The sequence below is a fragment of the Ptychodera flava genome, chromosome 3 (assembly GCF_041260155.1).
Source record: "Ptychodera flava strain L36383 chromosome 3, AS_Pfla_20210202, whole genome shotgun sequence".
NCBI lineage: Eukaryota > Metazoa > Hemichordata > Enteropneusta > Ptychoderidae > Ptychodera > Ptychodera flava.
Window position 1 is genome coordinate 19,248,806 of NC_091930.1, and position 25,677 is coordinate 19,274,482.

The 25,677-nt window shown below is 35.7% G+C and overlaps 1 protein-coding gene across 1 annotated transcript; it reads left to right on the top strand.

The window, feature by feature from the left end:
- The first annotated feature begins 316 nt into the window (after positions 1-316).
- Positions 317-19,353, top strand: LOC139125245 (uncharacterized). Its single transcript, XM_070691346.1, has 12 exons — positions 317-476; positions 2,187-2,417; positions 3,574-3,813; positions 4,372-4,611; positions 5,162-5,223; positions 5,459-5,549; positions 6,681-7,006; positions 7,869-7,971; positions 8,252-8,379; positions 10,754-10,988; positions 11,469-11,560; positions 18,600-19,353. Exons 1-12 carry the CDS (start codon positions 380-382, stop codon positions 18,654-18,656), a joined length of 1,902 nt encoding a protein of 633 aa, XP_070547447.1. The 5' UTR covers positions 317-379; the 3' UTR covers positions 18,657-19,353.
- The last annotated feature ends 6,324 nt before the right edge of the window (positions 19,354-25,677 follow it).

Below are 25,677 nucleotides of genomic sequence, written 5' to 3' on the forward strand. Positions count from 1 at the left end.
AAACGACGATAAGTCTCTGGGACTATTTGCAAGATTTTCAGTACATTTGAAGGCTCGAGTTTTTCTACTGTACATGCATATTTTGCTACACGTCCAACCGTCATTTCGTAGATTGTACATTTCTTTTGAACTTCCGTCGTCTGAGGATCAAGACACTTGTACCTATTTTTAATTTCGAGCCGAGCACATCGCTTAATTTACAGTAATTGTCCTTTTAGTAGAAGTGACGGGGTAATTTTTCGCTTGCCTGCATCTTTAATGAGAAACATAATTTCATCAAATATTAATCTTACTTCTTTGTTGAAAGGACGAATGTTTTTAGAATAGTTTATATGGCCTACCTGTTTGGCTTAAATCATAGTGCAACAAGCCCAACGCAATGGCTACACAACGGAAACCATGTGCATGCCATGTGATATTTCTGTTAGTGTCTTTGTATGTGCATTGTGTACACGCACGGAATACTGAGAACGAAGGTAAGGGACATGTCTTTCTATCACAAATTCGCTAACAGTGTACGTATTTACATACAAGTGCAATGAGTGTAGCATCAATACTACAGGAATGCATCGTCTATCAAAGAATTGGGTAATATTGCAGTCAGTTTCAAACCAACAGGTACCCACTAAAGAGAAATCAGTATCCTTGGCCGGTGGAAAACGTTGTCCGGGAGCCAAAGTTAGTATTTCAATTAACTTATTTTCATCAGTACGTTATTACAAGAGTTTACTTTACTACGTTTCGAACATATCCCACGCCCGGCGTTTGCAGATCATCGCCGACTTAGGTACGTACGTATACTGGATATTCGAACTAAAATGCACAACTCTACAATTTCAAGTGTGATAAGACGTCATAGTCATTAACTGCACAATTATTATGCTGGATGCAAAAAAGTCTAAATTCCACCATTAATCAGCATTATGTTGGTCACAAGTCTACATGAGGCAACAGAGGGTGTCAAAAACTGCGGTGCATTTTACATTATAACACACGCCAGCAAGCGTAAAATAACGATTTGTTGCCCTCCCAAAGGGGTGGTACTCATGATGGTAATATTGATGACGCCCGAGCCGAAGGCTACTCAGTTCATGTCCTTTACAGAATAATGACGCATTTAAAGCACCCTGACATTCCAGGAAAGAGCGATAGTGTTGTGAAACATCGGGCTGTAAGCATTTGGAAGTACATCCTTCAATTTGCTACTTGCCAAGGCCAAGAAGACGATGTCGTCGTTCTATGCTTCGCATCCGTTGAGGTTTGGCAGGGTCCACATTGTAATTTCAAGTAATTCCAGACACCATATCCCCTTGAAAAATACGGAATCAAAAATTATCAGGGGATGTCGAAGCGGTCTCTGAAGAATATTTGCCCCAAATAATAAGAGAATGTTGCAGCTTTTCTTCATATGTATCCCATCTTTACCGTTGGCATATGATTATATTTTTGGGGATTTTTTTCTATAGTTTTTCGAACGAAGTCATTGTATGTGTGTTATTTATGTATTTTACATGGAAGTATAACAAGTGGAAACCATCGTTTTCCTTGAAATTCATAAGCTTACACGTTAACGATAATGACCTTATATTTGACATTTTTATCACATTTTGACATTAATCTGCAATAAGCTAACGTGTCTGTTGTTTATTATAAACTATATACAGTGATCTAAGCTTACTAAATGGTATCGTCGTGCTTAAGATAACTACTAACTTTAACGCATGAAGAATAGGACTGTAGGATAATACAATTTTATTGAAGTTTACGTTTATAGATCTGCCAAAACACGTACCTAAAGAAAACCAAAGTAAACACTGAAGATCGTACTGCGAAGCGGGTATGAGGATGTTTTGAAAAAAATTCCTGTCACTCTTCTTGCACAAAGTTAAAAAGTGCCATGATTCGAATGTGCAATTTCTTGCCGTATATACAAGTCTGATACGTTGAAGGCAATACACATTACTTTTCAAAACTGCGCCTAAAAAACTCATTATTTTGATTCTCAGAAGTTTATTGTCGACAAGTCTTCCAGCCAATATTCAGCTTAACTAGCTCCGTCTTACTTAAACATGTACGAGCTAATCTATGTACTCAATTACTTACATTATAAATTGTACTCACTTAAGAATACATAGTCGTTTGTTTTCTTACCTCACTCTCGCTTCAACTGTGCACTATTAATGCAGATCTGTCGCTGTGTACCTTTGAGGATGGTTTCAATCGTCCTGCATCAGACATGGCCGGCATGCCACTCTCAAAATCGTCGAGAGAGGACTGCTGTGCAGCTTGCGTAGAGACATTTGGATGTAGGTCTTGGACGTACGGGGAACCTGGTAGTGATTGGCCTGGATGTTGGTTGAAGCACAGTGTACCGAATAAATCTGCATACCCTTATCTGATATCAGGTTTTGTGCAAGGTATGAGAACATGATATTTCAAAATACGACTGCGTTGTCTTACTAGTGGAGGCATTTTTCGATATTGTCAAATCTACTGAGCAGTAGTTCACTAGGAAACAAAAATAAAAACGATCATAGTGTAGAAATATAGTCTCTGCTTGTCGGTAAAGTAATTAATAAACAGCGGTGGATTTATACAGTTTAGAAACATTGCTTAACAATGATATAAAGGATACCGTTAAAACTCAATTAAAAAGGGATAAATGTTTCCCTTTCAAAATCAACTTGTATTGTATTTTTCTCAGAAATAATTAATTTCAGACAATGCGTATGCATGTGGATCTTTCAAGTCAGAGAATATGCAGACAGAAAATTACAGGCTAAGAGAGATGTCTGTCTCTGCAAAAGCAATATGCCTCGCTCATTCACTTTGCTAGGGCTTATAGTATTTGTACCTTCTACGTTCTAATGTTCAAATCAAGCACGCTTAAAAGAATAAACGGTCCCGTCATTTGGAATTCTACTCTTTACTGGTGGGTAACTGAAGCGTATCATACCATAGATTCATATAGGACTATGTCAAACGTGGGCCAAGTAGTTTCAACCCCTTTCGAAACACTTGACGTTATCATCAGACCTATGTCGGAGAGTCAATACATCATTCTTTTATCAGTACTTACTGTAACTACGTTTTCAAATAAATAGTGCTTTATCCGTTGATAGCTCTCTTGATGATATTGAATAAGATAAGCGTCATACATATTTGATCAATGTGCAAGTTACTCATTGAAAGTTCATATGTGATGGTTACCAATTTGAAGAGATGACGCTACATATGTTCGACAAAGGGCACAGCTTTAAAACAACAACGTACTAAATTGTGTAGGAAATGTGCCGCAAAAACAGCTATGAGTGTCGTATCAAGACTCAACTCCACACTTCACGAAGTATGAGAAAAGAGAGGCTCTGAGAATACTTTACTTGATATTTTTGAATAGAAAAAATTAAACTGAATATTGTACATCGCGAAATAGAAATAACGAGTTAAAATATCGCTTGTCTTGGTTCGCAAAGTTTCAACCAGAAGGTGATGTACGTAAACCGATGAAAGGTATCATAACGTTTTAAAACTCATCTGGCTGGCACTAAGACGTTTTTACGTTTCTTATTCCAGATTCAGAGCAGCCAGTTGTCATTTGTCCGCCTGACATCGAAACTGATTTAGAATATAATATGCGTACCATCCAGGTATCATGGATGCTTCCAAACGCATCTGACAATTCTGGTACCTTCCGTGTATCAGGAAACCGCGAACCAGGAAGTAATTTTACCATAGGAGTCACAATGGTGTCTTACGATGCTGAAGATCCAGTGGGCAATACCGCTAGTTGCGAATTTTCTGTCACAGTTCGAGGTAACTTGAAAACGAAAGCCGATCTAATTGGAAAGTAATTGTATAAATAGCCCGTCTTTTTTCTGTTTGTTTCGTTTGGTTTGTTTACTTATTTTTTTCACATGTTAGTTTTTGGTTTTCAGTCAACATGAAATTGACTATTTAGTTTCATCTAGTTCACACTTTGTACATTCAATAGTAGAACATATTGTGGGAAAATAGCGAGACATAGACTTTCCGCTTTTTGCGAGAATGCTGCGAGATTTCATTTTGTTCTCTCCCTCAATTGGCGGATTTTTTTTTCATGGAAAAATAAAAACCTCGCAATCAATCAGCGAAATTATGTTTTGGCTTAATTTTATATTTGGCATATTCAGAGCAAGAAAAACGTTCTCGTTGTTTAATTGCAAGAATTCTGTTTCTCGCAGATCCTTGGGAAGAAAATAAATTCTCTCCCGTTGAGTGCCAAAAAAAATCGAATCTCGCAGCATTCTCGCAAAAAAAGTGAGAAACTGTCCATTACTCGCTATTTCTCGCATTATTTTATACCAGACGTAATCGTTGCTCCTCCCTCTCCAGACTCTGAAAAGCCTATCATTACATGTCCACCTGGCATCGAGATTACGACTTACATACACATGCCTAATGTTCGAGTAACGTGGACGTTCCCGAACGCAACCGACAATTCTGGCAATGTCACTGTGACTGGAAGCCATGAACCCGGAAGTAACTTTACCATCGGTGTCACAACAGTGTCTTATGAAGCTGAGGATCCTTCGGGCAATACCGCTAAATGTTGGTTTTCTGTTACAATAGAAGGTAGGCCGTACAAGGGAACAGTTTCGAGCTTCATGGCGTGTAGGTGTTCCCAATAACACTGGTTTTTATCTGTTTATTTTACAGTCTATAAAATTGATAACAATATCGACACATTGGACACTATTCTTTTCACAATTTAACGCACATCTGATCTCTTCTTGGCACCTACTCACTCATCAAATCTATCAACAAACAAAACACTTTATCCTGGCTACTTATCGGGGTAACGACGCTAGGGCCAAATACCATGAAATCAGGTATTAGGAAATTATGGTATGTGTCGGCTTCTGTCGTATTCAGCAAGAAAGAAATGGCTTTCTTTCTGTCAGATATTTCTTTTTACCTCCCAATTATTGACGATATGACGGCGAAACGTCATCACACTCAGTGGCCTAGCATTATTTGCGGCCTACTATGAGAACAAACCGGTTACAATGTCCTATTCATTTCTGCTTTAAATGCCTTTTTCACTTCAAGACATCAAGTTTTTGTTTGTTTTTTAATTGATCGAACCGTTTCTTATTTCTTCTGCTTGACTAAACGGATGAAGCTGTCTCAAAGCCGCTGTTTGATGATAAGAATGGAAACTGGAAGAACGTATCAATATCCAAGGTAGGCACCGATATAATATTCAACTGGCAATTTATTCTACAGGAGGTATAATGAAACAAAATAACACTTGCATGTGGTAAAGTTCACTTCGGGACATTTTGTAAACGCCGTTAATATTCGTAGGAGCAATTTATTATACATTAAATTTTAATGCCTAATGATAATTTCTTGATCAGCAATGCTTGAAGACTGGAATGTTAAAACTTTCATTGTTTCGTCCTTGTATGTGCAAAAGATTGTCGAAGGGCTTGGTGACTTATCAGATGCGATCGCTGAGCTTACCAATATTAACATTTCTGTAAATGAAAGCCAGGCTATGGCTCAAGGTGAGTGAGGACATTTTGCAACTCTATATTTTATTGCGAACACTACATAATGACTTTCAGCATGCACTCTACAGAGTTATGACAAAGACTTTGTAAATGTACCTTTTATGTTGTAAATTATGCTCCTGTTTACAGATGTGTGTCGGTTGAGAGGAATATTAACGTATTTATGAAAAATAGAATTGGATTATTTTCTGATTTTAATGAGTGTTTACAAACCTAACAACGCGTTTTATTCACTCTCATTGACATCGCTGTTCGTTTCATAACGCTTCGAGGAGCACCGTCGAATCGATGACATTCAACCGTAATTAGAAATCGAAGACAACGTAGTCAAACAATTAGCTTTGTGTTCGATTTTAATTTCCGAAGTAATTAATGTATATCATAGCGAGGATGATCATAATGTCAGGGTCAACATTGACAAACGGACATTGGACGTTTTACAGTGCTGACAAAATGCTCAAAAATGCACAGTCTATCTGATTCATGTTCATTATAGATACGTTCCCTTGGCTGGGGTTCATTTATTTCATTGTGTGCAAAAACGATCTGCCACGTGAAAGGGAGAAACAAATGGTAAAACACGAAAAAAAAAATTTAGCGATTAACGAGAAAGTAAAACACTGCACCCAAGGGATTAGTGTGACAAGCATAATTTATTACTAAAACTGCGGACCAGATAAACGCCCCAAGATTAACTATGATATCATAAAAAGTGTATAAAAACAACCTAACATGAAGTTTAAATAATATTTCTCGCGCTTCGAAACTCATGAATTTGATTTAGTGATAGCCGAAAATGTATACATTTACTAAGTAAACCAAGGCTACAAATGAGATCGTTGCAGTATTGTAATTTTAATAAGTTGTTTGAAACAAAACATTATCGCGAATTCATTCTCTGTATTCGACTATCTGTCTACCTATATGTCAGGCTGTCGGTCTCTCAGTCTTTGTCTCTCCATCCGTCTGTCTGCTCTTCTGTCTGTCTCTCTGTCCCTGAATCTTTCTCTCTGTCTCAGTCTCTGTCCTTCTGTATCGCTCCCTCATCTTCCCCCTCTCTCTCTCCCCCTGCCTTATTCTCGTATCAAACATACACTTACCACCGTTTACTCATTTACTTTACAGACATGCTAGATGTAATGGATACAGGAATAACACTGCTACAGAGCTCTTCAGCTATGGTTGATCAGGATTATCTAGACAAAAATTCGTTGATAGAATCTGTGTTGAACGCAACAGATAGCCTGGCAAAGTTTCGTTTACGCTACATTGAGCCTGGCGGTGGCCCTGTGGTGCTGAACACGCCTTCAATAAGTTTGAACTTGGAGAGTGACACCGCAGACAAACTCACAAATGTGTCAATAGTGATGGGAGATGGAAATGGATTTGAAATTCCACCAGCAGAAAACCTCTTTACTGATCAACCAACTGAAGATACCCTTAACAGGATTGTAAGTATAGGCCGAGTTATAATTTCCTTACGTCCGAGACAAAGACAAAGTCAAAAATGTGCACGGTTGGTTTTTTCCACAAATTGTGTGAACATAATTATATTGGCTTTCTTTTACTCTTTATAGTAAATGATACGACCATGGCTTATTAGCGTGAACATCTATGCATATTATCCAAATTTATTCGAAAATATGTTATGATGTTATTACTAAATTACTAAAAAATGCTCGAGGAAATGTGTGCTGTGTGTCGCTAAACGAGAATAGGATGGCTCTGTGCGGCGCCCATGTCCGAGCGCCTCCATTGCTGTATTTCCTGAAAACCTTTTTATTATAATTTTTTCATTCATTTGGCGGAGTTTTAACTGCTTTCGTGCAATGCCTTACAATATTCTTCCCTTTTCGAAAATGGTGATGTTGTATTGTCATTTTAGACGCGCTTCTCGATTGTTTGTGCAGTACACATAAGAGCACAAGACATGTCCATATTCTGGCTGTAGTCCTATTGCTCCCCTTATAAACGTTCGACAATTAACACAAAGAGGCATCCGCAGAACGCACTGCATAAGGTGACTAGAGGGGCCCGTAAACGGTAAATGTGATAAAACGCGCGTTTCCTTCTGCTCGTTTAACGCATCCACATATTCCATTGTGCTCGATGAGCGATGTATACGATTGAACAATGTCAAAATCGTTCGAATATAGGGCTGATAAATTCTTACTCGTTTCAAATACAGCCGGGAAATTACAAATAAAATATAGCCACATTGATATCGATCACAGTTATACGATTCTCGGAACAGCACAAGCTAGCGGAACCTTAAGCATTCTCACCTCGTAACTTTTATTGAATCAAAACTAGATTAAATGGTTAAACAGAAGATCATTTCAACTTGGAAATGAGGCGTACACAAATGATGTTCTTGGTTTATCCTTTACTGATAGAGAAGACATTGAAATAAAAGGTAAAATATTTAGCTTTGCACAGTTATTGTTCTTTGATTGTATCGTCCTGTTATATGTTCGTCGTCTCTTTTCAAAAACTATGGCGAGCTGCTGTCGGATTGTTTTCACATATAGACTTAAATGGTAGGGACTCAAACACAGTATGAACTGCCTAAAAGGCGGTTATTAGATCTAGCAAAGGACATCTAGCTGCTTGTTTAAAAATAGGCATAATTACTTCATCAATACGCTCCTGCTCTAATATTAATACCAACTATGGTATTCTTTTATGTATCGTAGCGAAAGACACGAAAGAAGACATCATTATAACATTTGCCAGTGATACTCCTCCATCTGACATCAAACTACAGATTGATGGTGTATATATTGAAGAGGATGACGTCACTTACTTCGGGGCGAAAATTAATGTACGTATAGCAGAGAGAGAGAGAGAGAGAGAGAGAGAGAGAGAGAGCAAAATGTTACCAATGTTAAAATACACATCATAGTATTTGTGTAACATTAACGGTTATGTTTTTTTGGTAAAGACAGTCATCGTGGATTTAAATGGTCACCGCTTTCAGGCAGTGATGCAAATTTTGTTGCCTCCGTACAGGTTCTATGAAATATACTTTGTCTGAAGCAAAATTCCGTCATACGAAGTAATAGCTATTATTGTATTATTGTGACGCAGTAGCATGCCCATATATATATATATATATATATATATATATATATATATATATATATATATATATATATATATATATATTATATATATATATATATATATATATATCGAAGTATACAGATGTCCTCGTGGGAAATTACAGTGCTCGATGCTAATGCAGAGCGTTATAAATAATAACACAAAATTACTCCAAGTACAAAGTAATCGCACCTGTTACTTAAGTTTCATGACAGTTAAAGTGAAAGTAATACTACACCTATAAATAGAATGGTACGTCCCGATCATACATATATAAGAGTGTTAAACTAGTATTACTTTTACTTCATCTGTCTGATGATTGCAGGATGCATGAAACTTGAGTAACAAATACCATTACTTTGTACTTGAAGTAATTTTGTTATTTTTATTATATATAAAATATATATATATATATATATATATATATATATATATATATATATATATATATATATATATATATATATATATATTTAAGCAATAACCCCCGCCGCAGGAGGGTATACACGAGATTTTGGTACAATGCGCGACATATAGCACGAGCCGATAGGCGGGTGCTATATGGAGCGAATTGTACCAAAATCGAGTGTATACCCGACTGCGAAGGGGGTTATTGCTATTATATTATATCAACTTGTGTGTCTTTGTCGTCTTGGTCCGGCATTTTCGTCAGTTTCAGTCCAAAATGCAGAAAACTGACGTCTGAGAGATCGTAACGTCGGAAAATTATCGCCCGAGACCGAGCATTTTTATAAGTTTGGATTACGTTGACAACACACGAACAAAATATCCTACGATAACATACGCATTACGTTCATCAAAATTTTATTAATATTTACATGCAACACGAACTGCTTCAGACACAGAAATGGGTCAAGAGTTCAAAGCAAAAGAAAAAGTAACAATTTTTTTCGTAAATTTACATAAAAACAATAGCGCTGGCTTTTTTTTTTTTTTTTTTTTGCGTAGTACACTAAAAATAGATTTGTCTCATTCACTGTCAGTCCGGTGTGCGCCAACCGTCGTAACATTCAGACAGACGGCAGAGGAGGTGGTGCAGTGGGGTTACAGGTTCTATTTTTTATGGATATTTTGGATGGATAATTTGTGCCAGAAAATAATCCAGACATGGATTACGGCGACTGTATGAACAGTTGTAATATGCGAGCAGAGTGTGTTGCCCGATTCAGCGAGAGCTGGACGCTGACACAGCGATTTTCGTCGCAGTCGCCAGGAATGATCGCATTGTTATTTTGAACTTCTTCAAGTTCTTGGGCTACATCGTTAGAACACCCTGGTCTGTTACAGCCCAAACTCTAGGAAGGAATATCTGACGTACCGTTACAGTGAGGAAGTTTCAATTTATTTGTGTATGAACGAATACTAGTAGTAGCTTTGTTTTAAAGAGCGGTATGTCGCGTCTCGACTCCTGCTGAATCGATCAAGCAAACTACACAGTGCACTGTTACCCTCTACAATTTTGTACATCATCATACCAAAATAAATGTGTTACTTCGGAGATTTCTTTCATCATCGACCGCTTACTTTCACAAAGAGGTGAGTTACAGACCCATACTTTATCTCTGTATCGAAATTCGAACTCGGTCTTTGAAACAAAGCGGACTGTTTCGGATTAAGTTCAGAGCCACATCGTTCAAATGCACCGACCGGGCAATTTTCAAAAATGCTGGTTTAGGGGCCCGTTTTAACCACCGCTATCACTGCTAAACCAATATTTTAGCATCGCTCTCGTCCAATCAGAATGGCGCATGGTAGCATGATATATATATATATATATATATATATATATATATATATATATATATATATATATATATATTATATATATATATATATATATATAACACATATATATATAACATAACACACACATATATATATATATATATATATATATATATATATATATATATATATATATATATATATATATATATATATATATATATATATATATATATATATATATATATATATTATGTAGAACAACTTTGATTACATTGCCTGATCAGTTTGCTCGATTTTACTATATCTACAAATAAGGTATACTTAAACCAGTATGTATATTGCAGATGTCACAACTGTTCCATGCAGTGGTTATCCAGCTCGAAAGCTCAGTGCCACTTTACGGAAACATGACGTTATACATCATCGATGACTTCGATGGGAATTTAACCGAGTTTTCCCTCCACGTTCTCAAGCCGTCTTTCTATGTCAACTTTCATGGCGTTCATTCAAGTATTTTTATTCCTGAAAACTATCATATGACTACAGAAGGATATCAACTGATCTGTACCCTTCAGCAGAGTAAGTTTAGAAATTATAGTGTATGTTCTTAAGAGCCTCAATGTATGTCTGGGAGAAGATTATACAAAAATGTGTTTTCTATCCTGTAGTGTCAAGCAAGTGAATTAAACGGGTTTTTTTCGGTATCTTACGGTATTCCCCATGCATTTTGATTTTTTCTCACCTTTGTTGATATACATTTATCAGTAGCTTCGATAGAGCAATTTTTGTTTTTAGCATCGTGCAGCTTAATGTACTTCGCTTAATGTTATTTTCATAGATAGTTCGTTCTTGACTTATATCCTGGCAATGTCACGATCAATAGCACTTTAAGACACACACATGCAAACCGTAGGCACATTGAGATAATATGATTTGCAAAAAGACTGTAATTTGAAAATATATCAAACGTAATTTTTTTCCGTAATATAATTAACGGTTACCTGATTTGACGCAATTACATTAAATCACCATATCATTTTTATTCATTTCAAAACTTAGAACATGATGTTAAACTCTTCATGACTGCCAAGCATATGTCATGTAACTATCTGAATAAAGTGTCCGGGACCTGGAACAGTGACGGCTGTAAGGTAAAGTTGTGGCAGCAGATAAATTCTAATTGTAGTCAATATTCAATAAACGTTAACACAGGGTTGTTCGAATCAAAGATTTCAATAAGAGCCATGCTTTTTAAAAGAATAAGAAAAATATCTAAAGTAGTTGGTGTCATTTCTTGCAAATGAACACCCAGTGATCAAAAATGGAATAGCTTTCAATTTCAGCAAATATTTTTTTCTTTAACATTTAAAACAACAGGGCTAACAATAAAACGCTTTTCAAATGAAACCGCAACTATACCTTTGTAGTCATTACACACAGTTATAGTCCGTGGGCTGGAGGGGCCCACCGTGCATCCCCCCCCCACATCCCTACTTCTTGGGTATTTTTTTGTTCTTTAGGACCTGCTGAACAAGAAAAAAGATGTTAACATTGGATATTTTGGGATGCACTACCTATCTGGGCTGGTTTTTGATTTGCATGTACCGCAAAAATGGCGAAAAATGGGTAGGGGTAGGGGGTACTATATCCTCCCCTACATTGAGTAAACTAGCATGAAATAGCACAAACCATACATTTTGGAAAGCTGAGATTTTGCTCTTTATGAGAAACACTAACCTTAGCAAAATTAATTTGTGTACATAGAATAGGACGACTTTAAAATGATTTTTTTTGACAATTTTGAATTTTTTACCCAAAATACCATGTAACAATTGTGGTTTACTTGTTATTAAGCAAAATTTTGACAGCTTTTTGTGTTTGAATTATTTATTCTCACATATTAAACAAGAAAAAAAGTGTTAACATTAGATATTTAACTATACACTACTTCTCTTGAGTCAATTTTGAATTGCGTGTATCTGTATGGGGTGTGCAAAAACTAGGGGTAGGGGTACAACATTCTTTCCTTGATGAAGTAAACTGGCTTGAAATGCCATATACCTTATAGTTTTAGAAAGCTTAGATACTGGTCTTTCTAAAATGCATAAAGTTTTCTTGAAAAAATATGACGTCATAGAATTGGATAACTTTAAATCGATTTTTTCTGGTAATTTAGTATTTTTAACCGAAAGAAAATACGATAACTATTGTTTCCTCCTTATGAAGCAAATCAAACAGATTTATGGATGTTATTTACTAATTGCAATGTGCTGAAGAAGAAAATAAATGTCAAAATTGGGTATTTACCATGCATTATTGTCTCTAGTTACTAAAATAGCAAGTTTTGCTACATTGGTATATCGTGAATGGGCATTTTATTGTTATGCAATGAACTAATGCACAGCCTTAAAAAGAAGACTCGAAAACGTGCACACATAGTCATATTGCCATTTTCTCCTTCAAGTAAATAGATTATTGACGACTGTCTTGTTATAAATTAATTTTTAAATATTTTTCTATAAAATAATTTTGTATAAGGCGTATTTGGAAAATTGTCTATGCCTCCTCGTCTTACTTTATATACAGCAAGCATTACTAACAATCTATTAGGCCGAAGCTAGAGGGGGCGTCTACTTGCACCTCCCCCCTCACCCCACAGGATAAAAAACCTGTAATTTTCAGAAGCCTTGAATCCCTAGAATAAGAAATGGGATTTTAACAAACAAAATATAGGGACTCAATAGCTGTTACGGTCATGTTTTGAAGGGTACCACAAAATCACTATTTTGTGACCCACGTGGATTTTTATCAAACCTGTCTTCTTGTACGTGATCTGCTGAGCTTACTGTTTAACATGACCTAGGTTATGGGGTATCATTAGAAAGGTGATTTATTCTTCTTGAAAATGGTATATAGCAATATGCAATATTTCTATAGTTTTCATGAAATAGGGCCATAATTTACCCCATACCCCAAAGTTTTATGTCACAAATTACTGTCAAAACTAATCTAAATTCCACCAATTATTTACCTATACATAATCACAAAGGCAATACTGTGTATTAATTTTGTGTTATTTGCTACAGGTACATGTTAGAAACTTGGAATAAACTTTTAACAGAAAAAATATTGGGATCCTGTAGCTGTAACAGTCATATTTTGAAGGGTACCGAAAAATCACAGTATAACTGACTCGCATTCGTTTTTGTTAAACCTGTCTTCTTGTAAGTCTTCTGCTGAGCTTATTTTGAACATAACGAGGCCAATGGGGTACCATTAGAAAGTAATTTACTCTTCTTTAAATGATATGTTGCAATATGCAATATCTTCTATAGTTTTCATGAAATAAGATCAAAACTTACCCCATACTCCAATGTTTTATGTCGCAAATTACCATCAAAACTAATCTCAAATTCTAACCAATCATTTTCCTAGACACATTACAAAAGGCAATTCTTTGTATAAAAATATTTATTTGGTACAGGGACATGTCAAAAATATGAGTTAAACTTTAAAGAGACAAAATATTGGTATTGAATGACTGTTACTGGCATGTTTTGAAGGGTACCGTGAAGTCAGAGTATTACACCGACTCGCATATGTTTTTGTTAAATGTGTCGTCTTGTAAGTTTCTGCTGAGCTTACTTTTTACCATAGTCTAAATTATGAGCTGCCATTGCAAGACAATTTATTGGCTTTAAAATGACATATTGTAATATACTATATCTTCTATAGTTTTCATGAAATAGGACCAAACCTTACCCCATACCCCAAAGTTTTATGTGTATATTACTGTCAAAACTAGCATTTAATTTCGATAAATTCTATAAAAAAGACAAACTTTGTATGAAACCTATTTTATTTGTTACAGAGACATTTCCAACTATGAAAGATACCATTAACAGGATAATTATTGTGATTTAAGTGCTGTTACATCATAGTTTGAAGGTTAGCAGGATATATGTTGCTGAAACCCGTGAAATTTTATTAAACAAGTTTCCATGAAATTATCTGCCAACCAATATTTTATCCGTAACGCAGATTATAGGGTATCATTACAAAGCTTTTATCACTATTTATTTTAGCATATGATAAAGTGCATTATCATCTGAAGTTGTAATGAAGGGAAAAAAAACTTACCCAGCCCTTAGTTTGATGTGCAAACTACATCTGTTCGAAAACTTTGCAGTTTGCGAATTTGGGATATGGGGTAAGCCTGGTCCTATTTCATGAAAACTATTAAAGATATTTCATATTACAATATGTCACTTTAAGGCAAAATGAATTTTCTTTCAAATGATAGCCTATAAGATAGGTTAGAGTAAAAAGTAAGCTCAGCAGATGACTTACAAGATGACACATTTAACAAAAACACATACGAGTGGGCAAGACTGAGACTTTACAGTACCCTTCAAAACATGACAGCAACAACCATTCATTCCCAATATTTCGTCTGTTAAAAGTCTATCTAATATTTGTAACATGTCTCTGTAGCAAATAAAACAGATTTCATACAAATCATTGCCTTTTGTAGTATGTCTAGGTAAAAGTTTGGTAGAATTTGAGATTAGTAGTGATAGTAATTTGCAATATAAACTTAGGGATGTTGGGTACGTTTTGGTCTTATTTCCTGAATACTGAAGAAAATATTATATATTACAATATGTCATATCAAAGAAGAAAAAAAAACTTTCTAACGATACCTCAATAGCCGGGTTATGTTTAAAAAATAGGCCCAGCAGATGACTTATAATAAGACAGGTTTAACCAAACGTATGCGAGTTGGCAATACTGTGATTTTGTGGTACCCTTCAAAATATGACTGTTACAGCTACAGCATCACAATATTTTTTCTATTAAAAGTTAGTTTTAAGTTTCTAACATAAATCTAAAGCAAATATACTAAATTTAATACAAATCATTGCCCTTTATATTATGTCCCGGTCAATAGTTGTCAGAATTTGAGATAAGTTTTGACGGTAATTTGGAATATAAAACTTTGGGGTATGGGGTAAGTTGTGGTCCTATTTCATGAAAACTATAAAAGATATTGCATATTGCAATATATTATTTTAAAGAAGAGTAAATTACCTTTCTAATGATGCCCAACTTGCTACATTATGTTAAAAAGTAAGCTCAGTAGAAGACTTACAAGAAGACAGGTTTAACAAAAATGTATGCGAGTTGGCAGTACTGTGATTTTGCAGTACCATTCAAAATATGACTGTTACAGCTAGAGCATCTGGATATTTTTCTGTTAAAAGTTTATTTCAAATTATTAACATTGACCTGTAATAAATAAAACAAATTTGATACAAATCATTGCCCTTTGTATAATGTCTAGGTAAATAATTGGTAGAATTTAAGATTAGTTTTGACAGTAATTTGTGACATAAAACTTTGGGGTATGGGGTAAGGTTTGGTCCTATTTCATAAAAACTATAGAAGATATTGCATATTACAATATGTCATTTTAAAGCCAAATAAATTGTCTTTCCAATGGCAGCCCATAATCTAGACTATGGTAAAAAGTAAGCTCAGCAGAAAACTTACAAGACGACACATTTAACAAAAACATATGCGAGTCGGTAATACTCTGACTTCACAGTACCCTTCAAAACATGCCAGTAACAGTCATTCAATACCAATATTTTGTCTCTTTAAAGTCTTACTCATATTTTTGACATGTCCCTGTACCAAATAAATATATGTTATACAAAGAATTGCCTTTGTAATGTGCCTAGGAAAATGATTGGTAGAATTTGAGATTAGTTTTGATGGTAATTTGCGACATAAAAATTGGAGTATGGGGTAAGTTTTGATCTTATTTCATGAAAACTATAGAAGATATTGCATATTGCAACATATCATTTAAAGAAGAGTAAATTAACTTTCTAATGGTACCCCATTGGCCTCGTTATGTTCAAAACTAAGCTCAGCAGAAGACTTACAAGAAGACAGGTTTAACAAAAACGAATGCGAGTCAGTTATACTGTGATTTTTCGGTACCCTTCAAAATATGACTGTTACAGCTACAGGATCCCAATATTTTTTCTGTTAAAAGTTTATTCCAAGTTTCTAACATGTACCTGTAGCAAATAACACAAAGTTAATACACAGTATTGCCTTTTGTATTATGTATAGGTAAATAATTGGTGGAATTTAGATTAGTTTTGACAGTAATTTGTGACATAAAACTTTGGGGTATGGGGTAAATTATGGCCCTATTTCATGAAAACTATAGAAGATATTGCATATTGCTATATACCATTTTCAAGAAGAATAAATCACCTTTCTAATGATACCCCATAACCTAGGTCATGTTAAACAGTAAGCTCAGCAGATCACGTACAAGAAGACAGGTTTGACAAAAATCCACGTGGGTCACAAAATCGTGATTTTGTGGTACCCTTCAAAACATGACCGTAACAGCTATTGAGTCCCTATATTTTGTCTGTTAAAATCCCATTTCTTATTCCAGGGATCCCAAGGCTTCTGAAAATTACAGGCTTGTTATCCCGTGGGGTGAGGGGGGAGGTGCACGTAGACGCCCCTCTAGCCTCGGCCTAATAGATTGTTAGTAATGCTTGCTGTATATAAAGTAAGACAAGGAGGCATAGACAATTTTCCAAATACGCCTTAAACAAAATTATTTTATAGAAAAATTTTTAAAAATTAAATCATAACAATAGACAGTCGTCAATAATCTATTTACTTGAAGGAGAAAATGGCAATATGACTATGTGTGCACGTTTTCGAGTCTTCTCTTTAAGGCTGTGCATTAGTTCATTGCATAACAATAAAATGCCCATTCACGATATACCAATGTAGCAAAACTAGCTATTTTAGTGACTAGAGACAATAATGCATAGTAAATACAAAATTTTGACATTTATTTTCTTCTTCAGCACATTGCAATTAGTAAATAACATCCATAAATGTGTTTGATTTGCTTCATAAGGAGGAAACAATAGTTATCGTATTTTCTTTCGGTTAAAAATACTGAATTACCAGAATTAAAGTTATCCAATTCTATGACGTCATATTTTTTCACTAAACTTTATGCATTTTAGAAAGACCAGTATCTAAGCTTTCTAAAACTATAAGGTATATGGCATTTCAAGCCAGTTTACTTCATCAAGGAAAGAATGTTGTACCCCTACCCCTAGCTTTTGCACACCCCATACAGATACACGCAATTCAAAATTGACTCAAGAGAAGTAGTGTATAGTTAAATATCTAATGTTAACACTTTTTTTCTTGTTTAATATGTGGGAATAAATAATTCAAACACAAAAAGCTGTCAAAATTTTGCTTAATAACAAGTAAATCACAACTGTTACATGGTATTTTGGGTAAAAAATTTCAAAATTGTCAAAAAAAATTCATTTTAAAGTCGTCCTATTCTATGTACACAAATTAATTTTGCTAAAGTTGGTGTTTCTCATAAAGAGCAGAATCTCAGCTTTCCAAAAATGTATGGTTTGTGCTATTTCATGCTAGTTTACTCAATGTAGGGGAGGATATAGTACCCCTACCCCTACCCATTTTTCGCCATTTTTTGCGGTACATGCAAATCAAAAACCAGCCCAGATAGGTAGTGCATCCCAAAATATCCAATGTTAACATCTTTTTTCTTGTTCATCAGGTCCTAAAGAACATAAAAATACCCAAGAAGTAGGGATGTGGGGGGGGGGGGGGTGCACGGTGGGCCCCTCCAGCCCACGGACTATTATGGATATCTCGTCGTATTCAAGTGACATGTCTGTATTTTGACGAGTTTCACATCAAACTATAAAAGTGAAAATAAGGAGATTAACAAAGAAACGTTTTTGTTTCAACAAATACGCAGAAATTCAGCGAAAATTTACATTTTCGAAAACTCTTTTTAATTAATACTCAACAACACTTGTAAGCGTAATTAAAAGAAGTTTTGGGGGTGTCGGGTCATTGTTCGAGTGATGTGTGAGTAGTTTTGATAAGTTGTGCATCATGAAACTTACACAGTAAAACAACACCAGACCACAAATATCAAAAGAAACTGTTAACGGTGATGTCTACAATTTAGGCTGTCATCAACAACCCATACATTTTTTTATATTCACGTAAGTTCCATTTATTGCAATGAGTAGAAGAACAGAACACTGCTTTGCAATCTAACCTGTGCGTTCTTCTTGTTTACAAACCTAGGTATCACCCACGTCCAACTTGACCTCAACCGTATGCCTCTGTAATCACTTGGCTTGATTCGATGGAGTCCAGGAATTTCGTCAAATACGAATGCCTTGGTGTGCAAAACGTAAATAATGTGAAAAAATTAGTCTATGCCAAAGCCTTTTTTTCTTACACGAGATCTTATTGACTTTTGATAACATCCTTGAAATTTTGTGATAGTTAACGAAGCTCATTATTGTCAATGATGAGAAGAGAAATGTGTGCAGTGCAAAAGTAACGTAGCATTTTTCCATTTAGAAAATGAATGAATGACTGAATAAATGAATGAAGTGAAATGCATCTTTATTGTTACCACGAATGCTACTCATAGCGTTTAAATTATTACACTCTGAAACTTTTTATTGTTTTTTCCGTAGCTGGTGGTTATTTCTAAAAATATCAAAAATACTCTTATTGAGAATGAACTTTTATATTTTCTTTCTGATTCTCTCAGTTAATGTGAACAGTGCAAATTTACCAGTGTATGAAGGAGACACTGTTAAATTTACCTTTGAAAACATGCGGATTCATTTCCAACTTTGCTTGTTATTCAACTTAACTGTTGTTCTTATTAAAAACTAGATTTTATTTTTCCTTTGTCTATTGTTTATGTCCCTTGATTTGTTTATTTTTAACTGATTTTCACTGTAATTGGCTGCCAATTGGCACTTATTATGAAACCAAATAAGAGAAGACAAAGTAACAAACAAAACAAACACCTATTAACCCTAAACAAACAACAAACAATAAACAAAGATAAATAAATAAATAAATAAATAAATAAATAAATAAATAAATAAATAAATAAATAAATAAATAAATAAATAAATAAATATAAAACAAATAACTGTACGAGTTAATGGTTAGATTTTACTTCAGTGTCTACCTTTCTTATCATGGCACATCCTTACCAGCTCCACTATTGTTCAGCGTATAGAAGCATGCGTCGATGAAATTCGTAATTGGATGATGTCCAATAAGTTGACACTTACTGACGGGAAGACAGAGGTTGTCTGGTTTACACCCCGAAATTGTACGGTTGGTTCACAATTTGGTTCTATGAATGTACGAATAGGTGAGGCCACGATTTCGCCATCCACTGTTGTACGTGACCTTGGCGTAATGCTTGACTCGTTCGGTCTCATGGACGAGCATATTCGCTATGTTTGTAGGGTGGCATCTCATTCACTTTGGCGGATAAGTAAAATTAGAAAATTGTTAGACCAGTCCAGTGCTGAAAAATTGGTTCACGCTTTTGTCACATCGAAGTTAGATTATTGTAACAGTCTACTTTTGGCCTACCTGCATATAAATTGAGCAAGCTTCAACACATTCAGAACTCTGCTGCTCGTTTGGTAACTGGACGGAAGATGGACCGTCACATTGATATGACATCTATACTCAAGGAGTTACATTGGCTTCCAGTAGAAGAACGAATCCGTTTAAAATTCTTTGTTTGGTTTTTAAAATTGTCCATCAAGATGAATTGGTTCCAAATTACTTATCAGAACTAGTAACAATTGATAGCCCAGTACATAATACCAGAAGGAGTGTCGGTGTAAGATTGAATCCCTTTTCTGTCAAAGATCACGGGAAACAACTTTCTAGAACATATGGTGACAGAGCTTTTAGCGTGTATGCCCCTAAACTGTGGAATAGTTTGCCGCCCGAACTTAGGATGATAAAGAAATTCGCTCTTTTTAAGACGTCTCTTAAAACCATTATTTTTCGTCAATGCTACTGTTGACTTGGATATAATTTTTACCTGCATGTTTTATAGTTTATTTATTTTTTATCGTTTTTAGTGAAATTTTTTAAAATACTTTCTTTGCTGTTTTTAGGTGGGATCCTTTTGTCTAGATTTTAGCTTGCTTGATTTTATCGATTATTTTTAATTACACTCTTTCCTTTGTGAGTTATTTTGTATTTTCTGCGTTTATTTTAGTTCTTCCAGTAATTTTCTGTAATGTACAGACCACTGAGACAAGGTGTGTAGTGGTCTTTAAACAATAAATTATTATTATATCCTTATCATTACCTCTACAAAGGGTTCTGAATATACCTGTTACGTTAATCTTTTTACATGCACGACTCTCCTTTGTTTTACTGACCACTTTCTATGTTATGAAATTCATTATACCTGATGATGCCCTATGCTAACAACATAGAACTAATTGATGGATGACGGAAATACCAATTTTCAAGCAGTAAGTGTTTTACATTCACTCAATTCGGAGCAATAAATATGCGACAGGAACCACGAACACTTAAGCCTAAAATGATAGCTACATTTGATTTTGATCAAAACGAAAATTATACTTACGTCATTTTTTGTGAATTCAAATTATCATACTCATCGTAGTTCAGGAATAATTTTGAATGATTTTTCAGACATGTATGTTATACAGTTTGATAGAATGCTTATCACCAAACTCCCAGTAAACAAACACCTCTGTAAATAAGTGTCGCAAAATGGGGCATGTAACTGTAAATGAACGCGTATTTGACCCTTTATGTGACTTTCATTTTTTCAAAGACAAATGAAATTCATCACAATATCGATACAGTCGATTAAATTTCATTATTGCCCTATATCGATACAGTCAATTGGATTTCATTATTGCCCTATCAATTCAATTTTCTACCTTTGCCTCAACAAAATCTAAATAGCGTAATCGTGCATTTTGCTTTTACCATCGGTGCGATGGTGTTGTGTTAATTGTTATCAATCCACAAGTTTAAAGAACACATTTGGCGTATTAAAAAGCCTACAATTTATTACAATTGTCATATCAGTGTCATAAAGTGTTGAATCACTGCCAAGACTTCAAATCGGAACTAGACTTCAAAATATTCTCCCCTGTGACCGTATTCATCTCGATGAGTCTAGAACACTCTTCAACGTCATGTTTATGTAAGCCAATATTACATAGGAACTGTGATAATCATATCTACATGAAGCTTTTAGGAAACACACGCCAGTCATTATTGCAAATTCTCTAAATTTATGATAGTTAAAGTGATGAAGTAATCTCAGAATCACCTAACTTTTCGATGGACGTTAAATACAGGACAGTACAATTGACAGGTCAAACTTTGGGATATTTTCCTAATATGGACTTCCAGACTTAGTCTATAAACTTGAACTGCCTGGATATTTACTATATGAACTTCAGAAGGGTTCCATCAAGCCCTTAGCCACAGGCGGACTCATTTTCTTACCAAATTGTGTCTGTCTGGACTCATATACCTGGAGACTTTTTAAAGTAGCTTCTAAACCATCCGATGTAATCTACTCTTTGTTCTCTTTTGCTAATTGCTGTTAATTTCCCATATTTTTAGTAACTAGTTTTAATAAATTGATTTGAAAGATAGTTACTGACTTAACCTCCTTTTTCTGTCATAACAGCATGAATCAATACGACTTCGAATTCGCCAATGCTAACTCGCTAGGTTGTAGGGGCACTGGTTAGCCTCTGTTCTTTCTCTGACTTACTCAACAGTCTACCCAAATTCAAAGAGCTATGTTTTTCCCGTATTCTTTGACGAGGGTTTGTCCGCTTTAAATATAGAAGTAATCTGTGCTGGTATGCAGAATGCTCAATGACAAATAAGACAGTACGACATATGTACTGCAGATTATTCTATTGTGCCCCACCACATAAAGTTGGTATTGAATCTCAGTAATGTGCATATGAGAAAAATAGTTCCTTTTCAAAATTCGGTTTTTGGCAGGATAAATTGCATATCATATTGACCACACAGTTTGCTTCCTATACTTTATTAATTTTATCATAATAATACAAAATGTTAACAATAAACTCCTTGTCAAACAGCTAAAAACGTACTTACAGATTGAGGGAGAATGTCACAAGCCATCAAATAACTATGCAAATTAGTCACGTGCCCATTCAATAATTTTTCGGTATTTTCACGCTAAATTATGCAAATGAGTATCAAATTTGGCGGACTACTTTATACTTTCAAATTGGTAAAAATTGTCGTCTACTGTATATTGAAACCAGCTCGATGGAGGACCGGCATTACGACTGGCAAAATTTGCGAATATGTTGATCATTTCGAAAGTGAATTTTATTACGGAGACACAATGGAAACACCTTGTGACACTTGAGAAACAAGTATTTTCCAAGGATAACGCGACGGTAGCGTCGTTGACAGTGCCGTCTGGGACTGCACAGGGAGATGTGCCCGTGTCAACACAGCTGACATGTCGAAAGTTGCACCGCAGAAAACCAAAACACGGAAATGAAAACAAGACGCGAAATGGCACTTTTCAAGGAATGGCTTCACACCATGACAGAAGAAACTTGCGAAGTTCTGAACATTCCACCACCTGAGTTAATCAATACTGCTAGCCCTTTTTTTCTGAGCGACGGGACTCACTGACAGCGCTCGTACGGTAAAGCCTGCGTACAACGACTGCTCGATGCCGGCGTTCCACCAACTGTGGTGGCTTCACAACTACGCTAAGCGGGCACAAAAATCCAACATTACTCAACCGCTATTCTATGGCCAGTGCAGACCAGCAGCGTCAGATGAGCAACATACTCGCCGGTACACAACATGCATTTGATCCACAATCGACCGCGACCGGAACTACAAGCCTGATGCCGGGAGAACATACACCGCGACCGGTGGCCAGTCCTTCGTATGCTATTCGAGGTCCCTTGTCGTCAATGCATCAAATGCCCTCCATCAGTTTCCGCAACTACCGGGGATGTTCTCAAATGCACAAATCAGTGGTGGATCGTTCAACTTTACCTTCAACATCACCGGAAATAATTCCCTATCTCAACAGTCTTCGCCTGTATATCACGCGACGTCGTTGCATCGCCTCCAAACGTCGCCGACCTTCAGTGATCTACTCCGATTCCGACTCAGATTGAATGATTCAACCGATAACATAATTAGACTTTCTCGTTTTGAAGTTTTACTCATTGTTCTTGTTCCAGTGTACATGAATTTCGATTATAATGATATAAAATACGAACGGTTTCACTTGAAAACATTTTGCAGTGTCATGTGTGTATGTGTGTGAGTGACGTTGTTTGAGTGTACCAGCTGAGGGGCGAATAACTCTATAGGTAAGTAATATCCATCCGCCGACCCAAGAATTTACTTGCTCGAAGTTTACAACGTGTGTAATTTGGGAACATATGTAATAATAACAGAACTCCATGACCTTGCCCTGACGTTTGTGTGGTACGGAAGTTATTTTCACTCGTGATGCGGTGTATCCTTGCTGTATTTTCACTCGCTTCGCTCGTGAAAATACGGCCGCAGGATACACCGCATCACTCGTGAAAATAACTTCCGTACCACACAAACGTCAAGGCAAGGTCATGGAGTTCTGTCATAGTACGGCATGTTTATGTGCGAAAAACATGAGCTCGATTACCAGAAGCAACACAGTAACACTGAAAGTGTAATACAGGCACCAGCTGAGATTTTACCTATTCACTTGATCTATAAATTGCTAGCAATGGACATAGCGGTATCTTTAAATTTTTCACTTTCCTTGACATCCTCATCAATTAGTCGGGCCTACATTATTATTGCACTGAAAACAGAATGTTTGTTAAACGAAAGAGTAAATAATGCGAGTAGAGTTACCTTTTACAGAAGCGATTTACTTCGTATATATTTCAAAGCAAGCGCCAAACAGAGGAACTAAAGAAATGATATGTTTTTTTAATTTTTAATCATTGATGGAGCAGTATTATTTACTATCCAATACAAGCAATGATTATAAGGTGACGTTGTTGATGAAATATGCAACGGTTTAAAGAATGATGCTTATTTTGCTCAGTGCAAGTCATAATATAAATTCACAGAATAAAAGAAAAAACTTAAAAATTCTGTATGCATTATCGAATGTCTCGACCTTAATATAAAAAAACTATTTTCTTGAATTATTAATATCCTTTTTTATTGAACAGACAGATCGAAATCCCCGTTTATTTGATACGATGTCCAGTGCAACAACTTTGGTGATCCGCTAAACAGAAAGAATCACGTTGAATTTTCTAGCAGCAGGCTCAAGTTGGCTATAAGTAAATTACTTTTAGAGCATTATCGCGAAATAAAGCCATCGGGTGTGAGAATGAACACGAATAGAAAACAATACTACCACTAGAGAAAACTCTCATATCATGATGTTGCCACATTCACAAACATATCCTGGTCTACCGTGTGTCCGAAAGAGGATTTATCACGAGAGAGAGAGAGAGAGAGAGAGAGAGAGAGAGAGAGAGAGAGAGAGAGAGAGAGAGAGAGAGATTTTGTCAAAGAAACCGACTTGGTTGTTCTTGTGGTAACTTGTTTTTCGCTTTCCTTCGCAATTTTTCTGATTAGGTCGTTAGTGTTACAGATTCGGTGACATACGCATCCTGGTGTTGTTCATCGTTTTCTCTAGCTTCGACACATATAATGGAGGTACACCATGCATGGATGCGTTCCGTGTCAATAATTACGAAAAGAAATGTTTAATTTATACATTAAGTAAGTGTTGAAGCTTTGACAGAAACAATAACCTTTTTATCCATTTTTACTTTCACCATTGATCTCTCTCCAAAGTCAAAGTAGAAACCCCGTGATTGCTCGTCATGGAATGATTGTCTGGATGTTAACTTCGGGAAATGTTCTTGAAGCTTGACGAAAAACTATCGGAGTAGAATGGAATAATGAATGAATGGTATATTGTACAAATCGAGGTATTACAAAACAGAATAGCATTCTAAAATTCGCTTTAAATCCATTGAATTTCCTTTACCTTTACGAGACATCTCTGTCATGAAACGGTTCGTCCATGGTCTGTACACGGTCCAGGGACCGCGGTCAGTATCATTGTGGGCGTAAAGCAAGGAGGTAGCTAGACTTGCCCATGTCTGTGGCAGTTAGATATCAAAACAGGGTATTATGATTACAGGAATAAACTTCAGCACATTGTCACATTCGTGGTGAGGTTTTAACGAGATACAATCAACGAACTTGTACATGTCGCGTAGATCATGGAGCACTGGCTTGGACATGC